The sequence below is a fragment of the Monomorium pharaonis genome, chromosome 6 (genome assembly GCF_013373865.1).
Source record: "Monomorium pharaonis isolate MP-MQ-018 chromosome 6, ASM1337386v2, whole genome shotgun sequence".
Taxonomy (NCBI): domain Eukaryota; kingdom Metazoa; phylum Arthropoda; class Insecta; order Hymenoptera; family Formicidae; genus Monomorium; species Monomorium pharaonis.
In genome coordinates this window covers 6,308,819-6,326,374 of record NC_050472.1, presented here as the reverse complement: position 1 = coordinate 6,326,374, position 17,556 = coordinate 6,308,819, and the positions used below count along the sequence as shown (strand labels likewise).

The 17,556-nt window shown below is 38.5% G+C and overlaps 3 protein-coding genes across 3 annotated transcripts; all 3 read right to left on the bottom strand.

Moving 5' to 3' along the window:
• Positions 1–57: 57 nt before the first annotated feature.
• On the bottom strand, positions 58–4,799 carry LOC105827832. Its single transcript, XM_012665995.3, has 3 exons — positions 4,282–4,799; positions 3,307–3,406; positions 58–1,936 (listed from the first exon to the last, which is right to left on the bottom strand). The coding sequence occupies exons 1-3, from the start codon at positions 4,294–4,296 to the stop codon at positions 1,686–1,688; spliced, it is 366 nt and encodes a 121-aa protein (XP_012521449.1). The 5' UTR covers positions 4,297–4,799; the 3' UTR covers positions 58–1,685.
• Positions 4,800–5,030: 231 nt separating this feature from the next.
• Positions 5,031–13,234, bottom strand: LOC105827833 (calponin homology domain-containing protein DDB_G0272472). Its single transcript, XM_012665996.3, has 2 exons — positions 8,291–13,234; positions 5,031–7,807 (listed from the first exon to the last, which is right to left on the bottom strand). Exons 1-2 carry the CDS (start codon positions 12,584–12,586, stop codon positions 7,559–7,561), a joined length of 4,545 nt encoding a protein of 1,514 aa, XP_012521450.3. The 5' UTR covers positions 12,587–13,234; the 3' UTR covers positions 5,031–7,558.
• On the bottom strand, positions 12,645–16,032 carry LOC118646121. The gene is made up of 2 exons (XM_036288420.1): positions 12,731–16,032; positions 12,645–12,656 (listed from the first exon to the last, which is right to left on the bottom strand). The coding sequence occupies exons 1-2, from the start codon at positions 15,359–15,361 to the stop codon at positions 12,645–12,647; spliced, it is 2,643 nt and encodes an 880-aa protein (XP_036144313.1). The 5' UTR covers positions 15,362–16,032.
• Between the last annotated feature and the right edge of the window lie 1,524 nt (positions 16,033–17,556).

Sequence of the window (17,556 nt, the reverse complement as noted above, 5' to 3'; positions counted from 1 at the left end):
ATTTGCAATATTATTCTAAAATATTGTGTAATAGCAAATGTAAAAATTTGAATTTGATGAGAAAAAAATCCGTCTAATTTTCAAATAACTCAGATACAGAGCGCCAAACTTTTTTAAGGATCTACTAGACCGCAAGTGACCACAAAGAGTTAAATAATGTACTCTTAAATAATAAATTATTATTATTTACAATTGCACATAATTTCCCCTTCTTAGCATGTAGTGCTGAAGAGAACAAAGAATTATTAATTGCACATAATTTACGCAAAAACACATTGTGCAACTTTAATTTTTCTGCATAAATTAACTTGTGAAAACTAAGAATTTATAATATGCTTTGTCCAATTATTTCTATTTCATATCATGTAGTAGATAATATTGTGTTGCAAGATCCCACACAGAACATAATATGTATTACATATCTAATGGATATCCTCGACAGATATTAGGGATATCCATGAATATATAGGAAATATCCATTAGACATGCTATAAATATCCAGATGTCCGCAATATGCAATCTAATAAATATCCATAGGATATGTAGATCAATATCCAGTCGACATCTATAGAATATCCAGTGGATATCTACATAAATATCCACTAGATACTGCTATGGATGTCGATTGGATATTGATCTATATATCCCATGGATATTTACTAGATCTTATATTGCGGACATTTGGATATTTATAGCATGTCTAATGAATATTTTTTATATATTCATGGATATTCATTAGATATGTAATACATATTACGTTGTGTGTGGGAGGATGTCATAAAAATCATTAAAAGTGGGTGAAGGCCCGTCAAGCATGCTCTGAGAGGTCCTGTAGTTACCACAGAAACACCCTCGTCGCTGGGGAAGTCTAATTTTAGACTTGTTTCTTGCACTGCGAGTGATCCTTATATAGCGTGGTTGTTGCATCTTACTTCCGAGTTGCACGCCGCTCTATCGGCGACGCCGCGCACTACTCGGCTGGCGAGTGCGCGGCGACCGAATATCCAATGGATATCTTTAGTAGCTGTTTAGTGGACGTGGATATGTGGACAACACGTAAATATCTAATGGATATTCTTGGTAGCTATTTGGTGGACGTGGATATGTGGACAACGCGTGGATATCTAATAGATATCTTTGGTAGCTATTTGGTGGACGTGGATATGTGGACAACGCGTGGATATCTAATAGATATCCTTGGTAGCTATTTGGTGGATGTGGATATGTGGACAACGCGTGAATATCTAATAGATATCCTTGGTAGCTTTTTGGTGGACGTGAATATGTGGATAACGCATGAATATCTAATAGATATCCTTGGTAGCTATTTGATAGACATGGATATGTGGACAACGCATGGATATCTAATGGATAGCTGTTTGGACATAGATATGTAGATAATGTGTGCATATCCATTAGATATCCCTGCTAGTTATTCAGAAGATATAGATATTTAAGACATCTATTAGATGTCTACTAGTTATCCATAGTAGATATGGACATCATATAGATATGTAGATATTTATTAGATATCTATTAGATATTTTGTTCTGTGTGGGATATAACTTCTTGAGGTGGGTGGTTCAACGTTCTTCATTGACAAGCTTTGTGAGACGAGAGAAGTTCGACTAACTAATGTATGCATCTGATGATTGATGACGACGTCGTTCTAACATCTCGACAAACTAATAGCCGATCTGGCTGATCGTGCCGACGGTACCGGGAGCAACGACACCGGGAAGATTGTAAATTTGCACGGGTCGAGGCGAAATTCCCACCAATCGAGTAGCTCGGAAATTCGGCGTGATTATTACTGGCCGTTGAGTGTTGCTCAAAATGTTAAATTGTCTGGCTTGAGCCTGAGGTTGAGCATTAGCCTGCCCGTATCCTGGATACTTGGCGAGCATACCGCTTACACTTCCGTAAGGAATCCCACCTATTGAATAAAACAATCGATATATTACTGGTTAAAAAAGCCTCTAATTACTCGCAATTAAGTATAATATTATAAAATAATAAATAAATTAAAAATCAAGAATAAAAAATAACACATCACAATAACGTGTCACCATTACATTTATAATAACAATGTAAAATAATACAGTTACAATTATTTATATGATAATGACAACGACATTTGGTTATCATTACGCATTACTTATTTCAAAAAATAACTTATTACGTAACGAATAACGTTACGTGTTACTTGTTAAAAGCGACTGTTCTAATTTTGGTTTTACCATTACCGTTATAAAAAATTGTAACGTCATTATCAAACCATTATATTTATAATTCGTTACTTTCTATCGTTGTAAAAGCTTTAGGTAATTCTTTTATGTAATAAATATAATTTTGATAAATGTCTGTTTTTTTTTATTAGCTTTAATATTTATTTCATATGTAACTTTTAAATAATACTTATGTTAACTAAGATGTTATAATATTTTATTTTTCAGATTTTTAAACATTAAATTGATGTTTGTAGGTGTAAATTATTTTCACGAATTGTAATTTTGAAATTTATTTTGTAGTGTTATAAATTAATTACACAATTTATGATTTATCAGATTATAGCCATAAATGATAAGTAATTAATTTTTACGAACGGGACAAAACAATTTAATACTTTTTAAATGACTATCTTGTAAACAAAATTTTAATTACATTTTATCTTATTGTAATTTAAGAGAATCTTGGAGATATGTAAAGCAGTTTTTTAAAATTCTGTTTGGAGAATAATCTATTTGAAATTATTCTGACGTGATTAAAATAAAAAAATTTACAAATATCTTATACAATTTGTAAAATAATTTTACAGAAAACAAAGCCAATTTCTATCTCGGATAAATAATGCATATTAAACTAATAAATACTTATTATTAAATTAATAAATTTAAACTGTTCTATCTGATGTGTAACAGCAATATATAATGTATTGCTGTTTCATCGAGTGAAAGGAAAGTAAGAAGGTTTAGTCATCAATATTTACTGGTGCTGCATTCTGTTGGAGTTCAATCTAAATTATACTCAAAGAAATAAAATTATTTTAATTTATCTAAGAAGCTGAGTAACATAAATAATCTAGTTTAACATAAAAATTAAAACACGTATCGTAATTACTTCTGATATAAATTTCTTGTCTTTAAAGAAACACTAATTTTTAAATAACTTTAACAAATAGTTTGATATGTAAAATTAATTAAGTCCAAATGTCGTCTTTTACAAATACAAGTTTTTAGTTGTGTAAATTTTAGATGCAAAATAAATTTTATTTGTTTTGTTTTAAAATTGAGAAGTCTGACTTACCGTACGCCAATCCATTCACTATTTCCACTATTCCCGCGCTGTCTGGTGCTGCTGTCGATAATTTTAACAGTGCCACAACACCAAATAATACGGTAATTTGCTAAAAATCACATGTAAAAAAAGATTACACAATTCGAAAATTTCTATGTATGCTAGAAAATATTTTCATATAACTATAACAGAAAAAATGATACAATATAATTACATATGTTACATAATAATGTTTCTCTCTCTTTTGACAAAAACGAGCATGAAACAAATTCTTTTAACTAATTTTCTAATAATCATTAACTTATTATTTATATAATAATTTATAAGAAAATTTTATTATTAAATTTAATTAAATTAATGATATTTAATTATTCTATGGCTGAAAATATTATGTCTTTTTCTACTTAAGAGTTTGCGTGTACATGCACATTTCTTTATGTATATAAGAACGCAACTGTTTACGTGACTACATGAATTAAACATACAATCTGTCATGATTACTCCATTAATTAATTATTTAGGATCAATTAATAAATAGAATTTTGTATTTATATATATATATATAAAAGTTTATGGCCTCAAAGTTAATTGCATAAAAGATTAATTTAGATAATTGCAGTAAAACAAAGTGCTTGTCATTATATAATGAACCAATATTACTTTAACAAGCCAATATACAATAAAACAAACATTCTTCTTATATGTATATCAAATTTTAACTAAAATGATTAAAATATTAATCATTCACTTAATTAACTTAATCACTTAATTAAGATTCTATTAAAGCAACTGCAAAATGTTGTGTTCTTTACACTATGATAATTCTTATTTGTTTTTGAATATTAAACGCGGTTTATTATTAAAATTTAGGTATTATTTTCTTATAAAATTAGAAAACTACTTGACATCCTGCGCTCATTGTCTCTGTTGATGGGACCATCGCGAGAGATTACTATACTTTATTTCCTACCGCAAAGCGCGTACCTTGGCGGGCAGCATGTCGCCGTTTCCAATGGGACACGACACGTACTCTGAAACGCGTAGGTAAAACTAGAGTACAAAGACAAAGATCGAATTATATACACGTTGCGTGGCGCGGCGTAGCGTTGGCCAATCGTAGAATCAGCGTTCCCTTTCGATTGCGCGCGTTTTATTCCTTCGATCTAGGATTTTATCGGAGCACGTGCGAGGATATCGTGGGGTCCACCTTGGAACACCTTAACCTTGGAGTAGCCGCAGCCACCTCTCACATCCGCGCGCTGACTTCTATCCTGAGCTCCAAGAACTGATTCCTACGGCGGGCACAATTCTCTCTTTTTGCCCCGCGCTCGCGGTTGCAACGATGCTGATGACGTCGTGTCCTCGCCGTACGACAAATGCTGACGATGTCCTTTCAGATTGGATGCGGTTACATTGATAAATAAGAAGGATATAAAAATTACCGGTAATAATGCGCTCAAGTTTTATGCTCGTGCTGATAATAATTGTCATTAAGATCGCTCGTTGAAGATCAACGCTGATGGTAAACATTCATGAGTAAGACAAATTATTCTCATTTTGAAATTTTAAGATACATACATTAAATAAAATTTAAATAACAAATAAAAAATTTAATTGTCTAATTAAAAATTAAATTAATATATGTTTAAACGATCAAACGTTAATAAAATTAAAAAAAAATGTATACCGCATTTCACATCGTATATTTAAATAATCAACATCAAGTTAACCTTCTATATCCAATTAGTCACGTACGCATCATTAATTGATTATAATTTTTTTATGTGAAGATGCTCATCGAGAAAGCATCTCGCGATTGTCCAATGCAATAATGCGATTATTGTCGCGTAATGCACTTTTATAATGGACATTAATGGCGTCTACTCAACGAGAGAAAATGCCTGGAAAGTATCTTGTTAGAGAACGCGTCGCGTCAGATAGTGTAATTTAAATCGATTTGATATTTTTTTATTATCGTCTATATAATCGCGCAGGAACGATTCGAAAAATGTGCTTTACATGAAATAATTGAGGAGCGTTAAACGCGATTTCCTAAGCAGATTGACAGTCATTTTAAACGCCGAGGAATACGTCGTTTAGCGCGAGGTAAATTTGCTGTTGTGGACTGTCATTAGATTCAAAGTGAAATAATCAAATGACTCCACAGGAGATTCTTATTCATTAGATATCAGATTGATGTCGTTGTCTCTGTAACTTGGACGTGCATCGCGAGTGGGAGAAGCTCGAACTAGAAATCTAGAATTACATTTTATACGTCTGTGTGATTTGTCTGACAATGACCGACATATGTATATATATATATTCGCGTCTGCTCGAACGATTGATACTTTTTTTGTAGTGTAGTTGTCGGTGAGACCCACGCGTACCTTTCCTTTCCGGTACAGAACTCCATTATTGTAAGACGAGACAAAGTTCTCTTTCTCTCCGTTATATTAACCGCTGTGACACGTCACCAAAGTAAAAATGAACTAACTACACGTCTGAAATAATTTTATGATCATTATATAGCTTTTGTACTTGCAGGAAGAAAATTGTAAAATATTTTAAGAACGTTGCATGTAAAAAAAATAATAAAAATGTGTATAAAACTATATACTTTTAGAGCTATCTTTTTGTCATCGTATATTTTCAAAAATAATATTTTGCATTTATTAATCTTTATTATATGTTAATCGAAAGTTAAAAATTTGCATTATTCGTGGAAAAAGTGTACGGCATTTAATAGATTAAAATTTTGTCTCATTTGATTTTTCGTAAACAAGATAATGTAATAATCGAAAACAATATGCGCTCTTTAAATTATTTAATGCGTCTGTAATGTGTATACGATTGTGCAATAAAACATAATGATAAACTATAGAGCGCATGGTTCCTCAAACGTATTATAACTTCGTTACATTACGTATAATTGTTCTGAGTTTCCCTTATTAACGGATCGCTGTAGGCAGATAAGGCGTAATTATTAATATTTCGCTTATTACGCTGCACGAAAAATATATCGCGCTCATGCGATGAAAAATAGATCAAGGGTATCTACTCTTCGAAGATGGTTTGCGATTACATAACAAGGTTAATAATCCAGCATTCACGAATCACGGCGATTGTTATGATGATAAATATTACCGACAAAGTATTACAGTTACAGAGGAGAAAGCAAAAAATAGTAATTTAATAAAAATCGCGTTTAATCGTCCAACAACAATTATAATTATGTACAGAGATAATTGATAAAAAGCTTTGAGTAAAAGAGTCTTTAACGAGAGAAAACAATTTAATTAAATAAAATTTTAAATATTTTGTTATAAAGTGAAATAAAAAATATTTAAATATAAATAAAAAATTATAGATTAACATGTAAAAAAACAATTAATTACAAATAAAACTCACATTTGTATTATTGTATAATTAATTATATACTTTTCGTGGGAAAGATTTTAACGCCATGTTCGCGAAAGTGAATGAGTCCGTGTTACCGGTTATGTCAAAAAAGATAGCGATTATAGTCGGCGCGGCGTATTGTGAATTCGTGAGCAAGCAGAAAATTTCAACTCTTAACAAGGCTTCTTTTTGTTGTCCCAAGTGACAAGAGATATAATTTCTCTGGAGTTTCGCACGATTTCTTCAAGCGCGCGTGGGCTGTGCAACAGTTGCTCTGACGAAAAAAAAAACGGCGACGGTTTCGAGTAACCCATTATGCAATCCTTCTGTAACGTTTATTTAACAAAAGTATTCTAGACTATATACACAACAACTCGTAATTAAAGGTCGGAAGAAACTATTACAACATCCTTGATTGGATCAAGCTTAATCATCCGCATCTAAATTGCGCTTTCTCTAGAACAAAGTTTAATTAACTTTAAAATATACTATGACAACTACTGCAAACATTAAAAGTATGATTGATTGAAATAACTCGAGTGCAAGTATTTCAAGTCTTTGCGCCACGTCTGCTTTTGTAACTGTTTCAAAATTTATATAAATGCCTTCTCTTACATAAGCAATTTACATAAACAATTTTTTGTGTGACATGTTCAAATTCTAATAAAAACTTTTTTTAATAAACGTAACGGACATTACTTGTATATTATTATCATGATAAATAGAGACAAAAAGAAATATAAAATAAAAGCCGAAACATTTTTTGTAATTATTCAGAATAGTTTTAAAATTAACTTTGCATATAAATTTGCGGTTTTGGTAGAAATGTCTTGTAACTAAATAAAAATTACGTAGGCTCTAATTATTTACGCTCTACGTAATAATATAGCCTGTGCTCTGGATCCTTTATGAACTTGGCCTGTAATAACGGTTTCTGCTTTTGTTCCACATCTTCTTCTCTTTCTTTTTCTTCTTTGTTTGCCTCTTCGTTATTATTCTGATCCTTCCAGCTCTCGATTATCCTGTCCGATTCACTCTCAGTTCTTTCATTGACTCGATTTCTTTTCCGATTTGGTGGAATGTTTTGCATTAAGTTGCGTACCGCGTAGACCTGAAATAACAAACTTTCATGAATAAACCATGAATAAATCACACTAGACGTAATTATATCAACATGTATTCATATAGTCAGTTTTAATTTATAAGTCATTGTATACCTAATTTATGAGAAAACATTATAATTTGTAATATTGTTTTGTGTATAAAACATGTTTGATAAATAATATTTTTACATTATGCATTTTTTATACTCTACATTTTTACAGATTATAGATAAACAATTTGTGATTTAACGTTTTTAATTTAAAATTTAAGTTTCCCGTATATTTTATATTGTAACGCTATTTTTGCGGTTCTTGTTCACATTCTTGATTTTAATATTATTTTTACAAAAATACTTAATGTCCAAAAGAAAACAAAAAAAATTCATGCCTTAGTAATCGTAATTCTTTGAAATCCAAGACATAGAGGACATTTTATGTCCTGAGCTGTATTCGGTTAGCTGAATTGTCCTTTGGTGTGGTGACAAACTTACTTCTGACGATATCCCAAAGCCACCGTTGCCATTGTCACTCTCATCGTTAACGTTTCCGTCATAAGTGTCAAAATTATTGATCTTCTTAGCTTCCTCTTCCTTTTTTATTTCAAAACTTCCGGAAGCACTATCTTTATTTCTTTCTTGAGGCTTATCTGATATCACCGACTTTTTAATCTCATCTTCATTAACGAATTGAGCTTCATGATTTTTTCTCTCTTGTTTAATTAATTCTTTTTTATTACCTGAATCTTCATTGTTACTATTCATTGTACTATTATTATTATTTCTGCGTCTCGATTTAATTCTCGACTTCACCGGGCCTGTTTGAGTAGACGTTAGATTAGTCGTTTTCATAGAATCGAAGTTTTTTGTTTTGTCAGGATAAGTGGTCTTCGTAACGATCTTCTCCTTCGAGACTCTCGATCGATGCTCGATCGTTCGTGTCTTCGGAGTTGAAGTTTCTTGAAAATTGACGGCTTTGCTTGTTCCCGGCGTAACAATTATTTTATTTGTTGCAGCTTTTCCAGAATGGTTTGATCTATTTGTCTTCTCGTCTCTCTTCGGATATCTCTTTCGAACGGGTGTAGAAATTGACTCTTTCAGGCTAAAATCGACGCTTGTCGAAGGAGTAGTCGACGTCGTTGTCGAAGCTTCAAGTTTCCTACGTTTTTTCTTGGGCTTAATAGTTGACTCGGCAGATGCATTATCGAGGGAAATCGTAGAGTTGGTCTTCAATATCCTTCGGCGACGTTTCTTATGTTGTTCAGTCGCAAAAGGAACTCCCTCTGTTCCATTAGATAACTGACTCGGCTGACTGCTCGTTACTTCTGCCGGTTCGTTTAAAATACTTTTGTTTAAATATTCCGTGTGCTCTTCTTCCTTTTCTTCATCAACGTCCTCGCTCCTCAGTTTCTTCGAATCAAACCGCGAATTTTTCGACACGCTCTTGTCAACTGGAAGGATTCTTCTTCGTGGACTCTTTCTCCTTGGCGGTTGCGTGACGTCTTCGGGCACGAGCGTCCCTCTGGAGATTCCTTTGTCTGAGGAAGGTAATGATTTACGCGCGAAGGAAGGGGAGCGACTTTCGCTCTCCGTCGAAGTCTTTTCCTTGGAGTCATCGTCTTCCTCTAGAAATCTTTTAATAGATCTGCTAATTTCGCGTGCGTTAGAAAACTGTGACGGCTTCATGCTGCTGGAACTGTATCTGCTGCTGAACTTCGTAGATGGCACGTGCTCGGTGCTAGATTCTTCGCTATCATCGATATATCTGCGCGAAGTATCGCGTCTAGTATTCACCTTGTAATTTTTGGAAGGGACATTATATCTCTCCCAAGGATAAATGGGCCTTTCATACCTCGTGGACTCTTCCTCATTCTCGTCGTCGAAAATCCCCACTTTATATTGCTTTTGTTCCCTCGCCAGTCTGTCTCTTCTTTCCCAAGGATATTCGTATCTATTCAATTTGTACAACCATCTGCGCTTGTCGTCTGGATTTTCTTTGTCAGCGTGCCAAGGAAATACGTAATCCTCGCTCTTCTTCTGTTCCTCTTCGCTGTTCTCTTCATTTTCCTCGTTTTCTTTTTTAATCATCGACTTGTACCTTGAAAATGGGAAAGGTTTGTAGAACGTCGCTTTTTCGTCATCCTCGTCACCTTCAATCAATGACGGCCGTTTCGGATATGTAAAGAACGTCTGGTCCTTGTTCGAATCTCCCTCTTCCTTTGACAAATGTTCCGCAGAATCGTCGTCTTGTGAGAACAAATTCGTCTTCATCGGCGTTTCAACCTGTCCTTCAATTTTCTCAGATGAATAATTATCCCATGGATTCGCCACATTTCTGAGATCATCAGTCTCTTCCTCCTGCTTCTCTTCACTACCATCAGATTCGTGATTAACGTTTGCACGATACTTGCCCGACGGCGTTGTTGCCTCCTCGGAAAATGCTTCCGCGTATCCTGGTGGATCAGAAGCCAAGTACTCTCGTAAATCTACGACTTCCTTCGAGGGCGGAGGATCTGCTTTCGCAGCCTTGGAAACGTTCTCGTTGATATTCTCGCGTACTTGATATGTGTTGGTCGTTCTTTCTCCCTCGTCCTCCTTGAAGAAGTCTTCTTCAGATTCCGCATCGACGTCTTCAGCCTTTTCTGGTTCTGAATAATCGTCCTTTTTGTGATAGACCATTTGTTGCACAGCGGATTCCTCCGCGTGATAAACCTCGGTTGTGCTAGTATCTTTACCGTCTGTTAATGACATTGCACTTTCAATTCCTGAAGTGTTCCCAGTTAAATTCATTATCGTAGAATTGTTGTGCCGATCATCGACTAGTTTCTTCTTTCTTTCGAATCTGTGACTCTTATACCGGGGCTCCTTTCTCCTACTATCTTCATCTATCGTTGAGTTCGCGGTAAACTTTCCGAATCCTCTCGTGTCCCACTTCGGCTTCGAGTATCTTATTCGATCTCTGATCGTATAGACAGTTTTCTGAGGTTCACTTCTAAGATCGCTCCTCGTGGAGTTTCTCTGTTTCTTCTTGTCATCAATCTTCAAAGACACGGATAAGCTACGATCCTGCGTGCTAATTGGCCTACTCTCTTCGATCTCCAAATCCAACAGTTCGGTCGTCGCGTTTGTTCTGTCCGTCGCTTTCTTTGTTAATTCTGCAAGTGTATCGTTTTTAGCATCGACTTCCGCCGATCCATTAATTGTAACTTTTTTATTATTATTAATTAGACTTTCAGAGTAATCCTTCATGTCATCGTCCGTTATACTACGCTTGTCTATCTTGATAGTATGGGCGATGATTCGAGGAAAGTTCGAAGGTCTTATCAAAGATACTCTGTTCTTAGCCGGTGGTCTATGCTTCCTGTAGCTCTGTCGTTGAATTAAGTACTTCGGCGGGGGTACCAGTCCTTTGATCTCCGATGACTTCGTGTTATTCGCAACAGTGGCATCGGCAACGTCGGTAACGTTCGGCTTCGACGTACTTTTCTCCTTCGAAGAGTTTGATTCGAGGTCCACAATTTTTAACGCGTTTTCGCTGCCCGCGGTCACCAGAATCTGCGGGGCCGGCGGTAAGGTCGTCATCTCATAGACCTGATAAGCGTTCTTCAAGTTCCTGATGTTACCCATCACGTCTTCGTACACCAGATTCTGATAGGACAAGGTTTGATACTTCGGCGATAACGTGGTGGTGGGGAGTTTTGGCCAGGGTTTTCGATTCTTCACTCTGCGCATCATATTGGTCAGCCTCGTGCCGCGCATGCTGTGTAAATACGCGTTCCTTCCTCTTCCGGTTTGCGGGTCGTGCTTGTAGTTGACGCGTATCGACTCGAGGGTCTCGTACGGACGAAATCTGTTGCGCCACGTCTGGCGACTGTTGCGCTCCGGCTTCTTTGAAACTTGAGGCACGACGTAGTCGTCGTCCTCGTCGGGAAGTACCATTATCTTCGTGGCGAACTTCTTAGGATTTAATTCCGTTGGCGGAGTCGGCTCCTCGACCAGTTTCTCGCCGAACAACGGATTATCGAGGGGATTGTCGTCGAAGTACTTGGCTTTGAAGCAATCCAGTTTTTCTCCGAGGCCACGAAGACGCGGTAGATCCTCCTGCGGGCCTCGTTCGGGATCCGGCTCCTCTTTCTCGGGCAGCACTGCGTCCAGATGAGGCTCCACCTCGTCGCACTGCTTGTAAGCGTTCCGAGAATTATAGAACTCCATTCCACTCGGGGTCTTCCGCGGTATCGTTTTGGGATCGACGATGTACTTCAACGCGGAAGCGCTGGGTACGTCGTCGTTGTTGTAAAAGGGATACTTGTTCAAATCTACGGCGGCTTCCGTCGTCGTGGAAAATCTTACGAGATCATCCGTCGCGAGTTCGTCAACGTGATCAAAGCTGGGGACTTCAATTTCGATTTTTCCACTTTTCGTGTTTTTCGAAGTATCGTTATTTCCCTCGTTAAAACGCACAGCGATCTCTTTATCGATAACATCACCGCTGATCTTAGGAGAGTCATTTAATAACTCTACGTGATTTCTTTCGTTCTTCGAGTTTCTTGTCGAATATATTTCACTTTCGCTGTTTCTTTTCTTCTTCGTTAATTCTGCAACGTCCGTATCATTTATTCGCTCATTTTGCTCCACGGATCGAATCGATATTGGTCCTCCCTTAACTACCTTTGGAATATCGATTGTCTCTCTCACGTCTTTAATATTCTTCCTTTCACTGACAGTGCTATTTTTGCTCCCGGATGTTCCGCTCTCGGCTTCCCGCGATCTCGCGGGAAATGCTAATTTCATAGTATTTGGAATACCGATCGGCGCATCGATTACTCCCCGACTCGACTTTCCATTCGATCTATCGCTTATCCTATCAAACGTACTTTTATCTCGTTGCTCCGATTTATCATCATTCGTCACAGCATTGTTTGCCACTGCTCTTACATCGACGTCCGCACCGTTACTACCGCGAAATTCACCTTCGTCGGATCTTTTTCTCCGGGATCGTGTTCGCCAGTTCGCCTCGGGACTCAATGGCAAATGTTTAAACGCGTTGTCACGCCGCTTCTGCGTTTTGCCGCCGAGATGAGAACGATCGTCGTTCGGCTTGCCGCTACGGTAATTCGCGTAAGTACTCGCCAACGGCAGCGGTGGCGATAGTTTCGTAGTAGGAAATGAATTTTTATGATAGACCGGACGCTGAACGTGAGCGAAGGGATCGAAACGGAACGGCAATTTAACGGATTGAGGACGATGTTGTTGATTTTGCAGTGGGCTTCTCCAGTTAGTCTCCCGAGACGATTCACTTTCGGCGGGCGCACTCGAACGATTCACCGTCGAGGGATGATCCGTCAGAAAGATCGAGTAAGCGACCTGTTGAACCGGCGGCCTCCTCGGGGTGAAATCCTCTGGAGGAGCGAACTTCTTCTTCTTCGGGAAAAAGTTAATTTCTTGCTTGTTCTTAATATAACTCAGCATTTTGTTGTACTTTGCGTTCAGCCTGTCACGAATCTTCTTGTACTCGCTTTCTTCTTTGAATGGAACCTGTTGACGGGGCGACTGGTGAGTAATGGATTTAACGGGTTTCTTCTCGCGTGACGGTGCTCTCGCCAGGACCTTGTACTTGAGCTTATTTTTGGAAACGACGATTTTGCTGTTGTCGAGAACAGGACTGAGAAAAGGGTTCTCTTGATAATCGGCCATCTTCGCGTAAGCTTCCTGGGTTAAATTAAGTGTCATTACAGTCGGGGTGCTGTCGCCGCTGTCGGTGCTGGACACCGTAGTATCGACAAGAGTGGTCGATGATGAATATTCTGTATCCCCAGGACTTAACGACGGGAAGGGTTGCACGCTGGTGTAGGTCGCAATTGTAGACGTGGTTATCACGTTGTCGACATAGTCGACGTCGTCGTTTTGTCCAAGCAGATGACGACTGTGCGTTTGAGGGGAAGTCGAGCCGAATTCCAAAGCGACGCTGCTCGGATCGAGGAAAGTCGGGGGCAACGTCATGGTTTCCTCCCTCGTCACTAAAAGGTATGGACCGTGACCGTCAATGGTCGCGACCGCGATTGGCGTTTGAGCTTCCCGTTGTGGATTCATGGTCGTCGAGTTCGATGCGAGCGTGGATTCAGTGGTCGATGGTTCTTGCCTCACCTTAAAATAATCCCAAAAAAGCTTGCTATAATCAACCGTCGGCTCATCCTCGACTTGTAGAAGCGATGCACTTGCGATCGGAGCGACGTAGCGTAATGTCGTCTGATCGATGGAATATATCTGCGGGTTCGGAGAACTTGTTACGAAACCGTGGGGAGTTGTCGGCGTTTTAACATCCGCCAAACTTGCTTCTTCAAATGGAAGTACGGTTGTCCCGTGATTCTCTGGACGGAGCTTCTTCGTTTGTTTCAATTTGCCCGATAGATTACTTTTGTTATTTACTTTGGTGTCCTTTCCCTTTCGCAGTTTGGACTTTTTCTTTTTCGTCTTGATAGACTTATTCTCGTGTTTTGAATTATCTTCAACACGAGACGCCTCAAATTCCGAACTATCAGTCTTGACATCATCGCGAAGTTTCGATTCTTGTGCATTTTGATGTATCTTCGAACTTCTCTCGGCCTCTTCGGCATCTTTCTCTATGTCCTCCTCCAATCTTTGGATATTATTCTCAGCCACGAGTTTGGGATCTATCTCATCAGATTCTTCCCAACTGCTTCTCCCGAATTTTATTAGATTATCTTCATCGTCCGTCTTGTCGAAGTTCCTGCTTTCGTGAAAATGATCTTGATAGTCTTCCTCATATTCTTTAAATTCTTCGGGCACTAAGTTCTCGTTTTTCTTCTCTCTCTCCTTATCTCCTGAGTCCTGTCCGCTTTTCTTTTGATCGTGAAGCTTGCGCGCGAATCCTTCGTGAAAATCAGCATCCCTGATGTGTCCCGCGTGATCGTACGCCGAGTCCTCGTATCCCTCCTCGGTGTAGACCGTGTTAACCTTCGAGTTGGTGACAACCTTCCTCAATCTGGGCGCGTTACGTCTCTCCTCGTCCGTCTTCGCGTTTTCGATCGCCTGCCGTTGCGGCAATCTCTTCACGGTGTGTCTCCCTCGAACCTGAGCATGCAGCTTCGTCGGCACGAAGTCCAGAGGAACGTTTCGGTCAGGTGGTGGCTTCGCCCAGAGTCCAGGAGCCACGTATTTTGGTTGAGTCGGCACGTCTCTGGCCTCCTCGTGTTCCGAATGTGGTATCGCGTGATCTGGCGGCTCGTCCGGGTCGTCGTCTTCCGTGGTGCCGTCGTTATGCTCGTATGGTCGCGCGTACCGATTCAGAACATTCGTATCCGACGAATTGAGGGTCTCTTCCGCTTGTGCGCTCGTCGAGGTCGGCAAATTGGTTGTGGGATCCTGATAGACCAACGTCGTGGTACTTAAGGGCTGCCAGGCTACTGTAATTTCATCACCGTTTGTAGAGTCGATCGTGGTGGTGAAAGCAAAGAGGTTCTGATTCGACGACGACGCGGTTTGGATGCTCGCGACCGTTAGGATAAAAATAATAATCAGATTATAGACCTGTCGTGGTTGCTCCATTTCTCCGGACTGTTCTTCTTTTCATACCATTACCGAGATGAGAAAATATTGTTCGACATGTGACTAACAGTAGCTATTAAAGCGTAAGAATACACTTTTCAGTACGCACATATTATTACACAATTATTATGCGAAATATCAACAATATAATATCGAAACACTTAATATCGAAGTTCAAATAATAAAAATATTTTACAAATTTATTCCAACACTTTTGAGAAGAGGAGGTAAATCACGAAACTGTATCAGTTTAAAATCGAGTAGAACGGCTGAATATCGAATTCGCTTCTCGAACGCGACGACGAACCACGCGGTTCAGACTCTCCACGGTGCGCGGAAGAAAACACTGGTTACTCGGCTTACTCGGGGAACGCGAATTCCAGGAACTGTGGGCAACAGGTGACGCTTGTCACTTTGCGTTCGTCGCGGCGAAGGGGAGAAAATTGCGATTTATACGCGCGAGAAGCCGCCGATGTGATTTCTAATCATCTCCGATCGAGGTCTTTCGTCAAACTGGCCGGCGGTACGGGCCGCGTGGCCTAATTTATATTTTCCAGCCGTTCTGAAAGACGAGGCGGGATGAAAAAGCGTCCGAGCGGCTAGATACCCTGCTCCGCGAAGCGTGCAGATCCAATCGTTCAGCGATTCTGTCACTCTCGATTGGATTCGTTCGCCAGACCGTTTCACCCAGACGCCTCTCTTCTCCGGTTCGCGTATTAGAAACTCCGACGTGTACACCGCTAACTCCCGCGGTACCCTAATTACGTTGCACTCGTACCCTTAATTTTACGACGTCGATCACGAGCGTCTCGTAAAAGGAGGGAGCCGCTCGTCAATCGGGCAAAATCCGTCGCTAGTAAACGTAAAGTGATGGAACGCAGGAGGACAAGGAGGCGCGCGAGAGCACCGAGAATGGAACACCATGGGAATATTCTGCAAAATGACCATACAGCATAACGCGATTTACTTCGTTCAGTCGTCTGTGAACGGCTTCGTTTCGCCGGCTGCGCTCCGCTCGCCTCGGCACGGCGATTGTCTCCCGCGTCTTTCCGCGTTGGGCCGCGAAGCGTGTCGCTCGGGCCTACGGGACTTTCTTCGCTTCGACGAGCTCCGCGGGACGATTACCATAGAATGTAATTTCCATTTTCAGAGCAGTTACGAGCGCGCTTCGATGGATAAGTGATTTTGCCTACGTGTAGCATTTGTAATATTCCGATAACGATCTTCGTACGAAACACCGCGAGCCTTTTGATGAAGATCGTTTTAGTGAAGATGGACCGAATTATCAGATGGAACTACATTTAACGGTATGGAACTTTTAACTTTCGGCAATTAATTTAATCTAGTAATTATATCATATTTCGAATACAACTTAAAGAAGGAGGTTTCCTTCAGTAATATTTTTTTTTGATGCATAATAAAATTATATTAGAACAATTACTAAGATACAATTGCTATTGCTATTGTTATTTACGACGTTTAAACGGGTGAAGTTTTTATGGTCGTATATTTAAATGTTTCGATTAAAAGCCAACCGTTAAATTTATATAACTACGAGCATCAGTTTGAATGATTTTATCGCGCAAACCGTGACGACTGTAGTAAACGATACTATTTCATCATCAATCTTTAGTCTCGATGGCGCAATATAATACTTTTTACGAAGACGAGAATGTGATTTTATGCGAGTTGCTATATTATATTGTACGGGGAAGGCGTACGTAACAGGTGTGTACGCATTTAACTATCTCAGTAAGACTACTTTAGTACTCTTAAAATACTTTCCCGCGTCGTTTACGGTATAATATATATTCTACGATATGCCATATATCGTTCCTTTTTAAATAGAAAGTGGTTTTTCATTTTTATTCCTAAAGTGCAGAATTCCGCGAAATACACTATTTTAAATTCAAGCAAACAAGAATTTAAATTTAAAAAAAAAAGAAAAATAATCATCTTTCATTCCTCAGAGCGTAAAACTTCATTAAATCACAACGTTTTTGTCTGTTCACTTACTATTTTTTGTCGATCACAATTAAAATGCTAAAAATGCAGTTCGAGATAAAGAAAGATATTGGAAATTTACATATATAATAAAAACTTTTATAACCGTAGACAAACAAGTTTCTTCAAATTTTAGAATGGACTAATAGAAATCAAACCACGACATTAATAAAACAGACTTGATTCTTTCC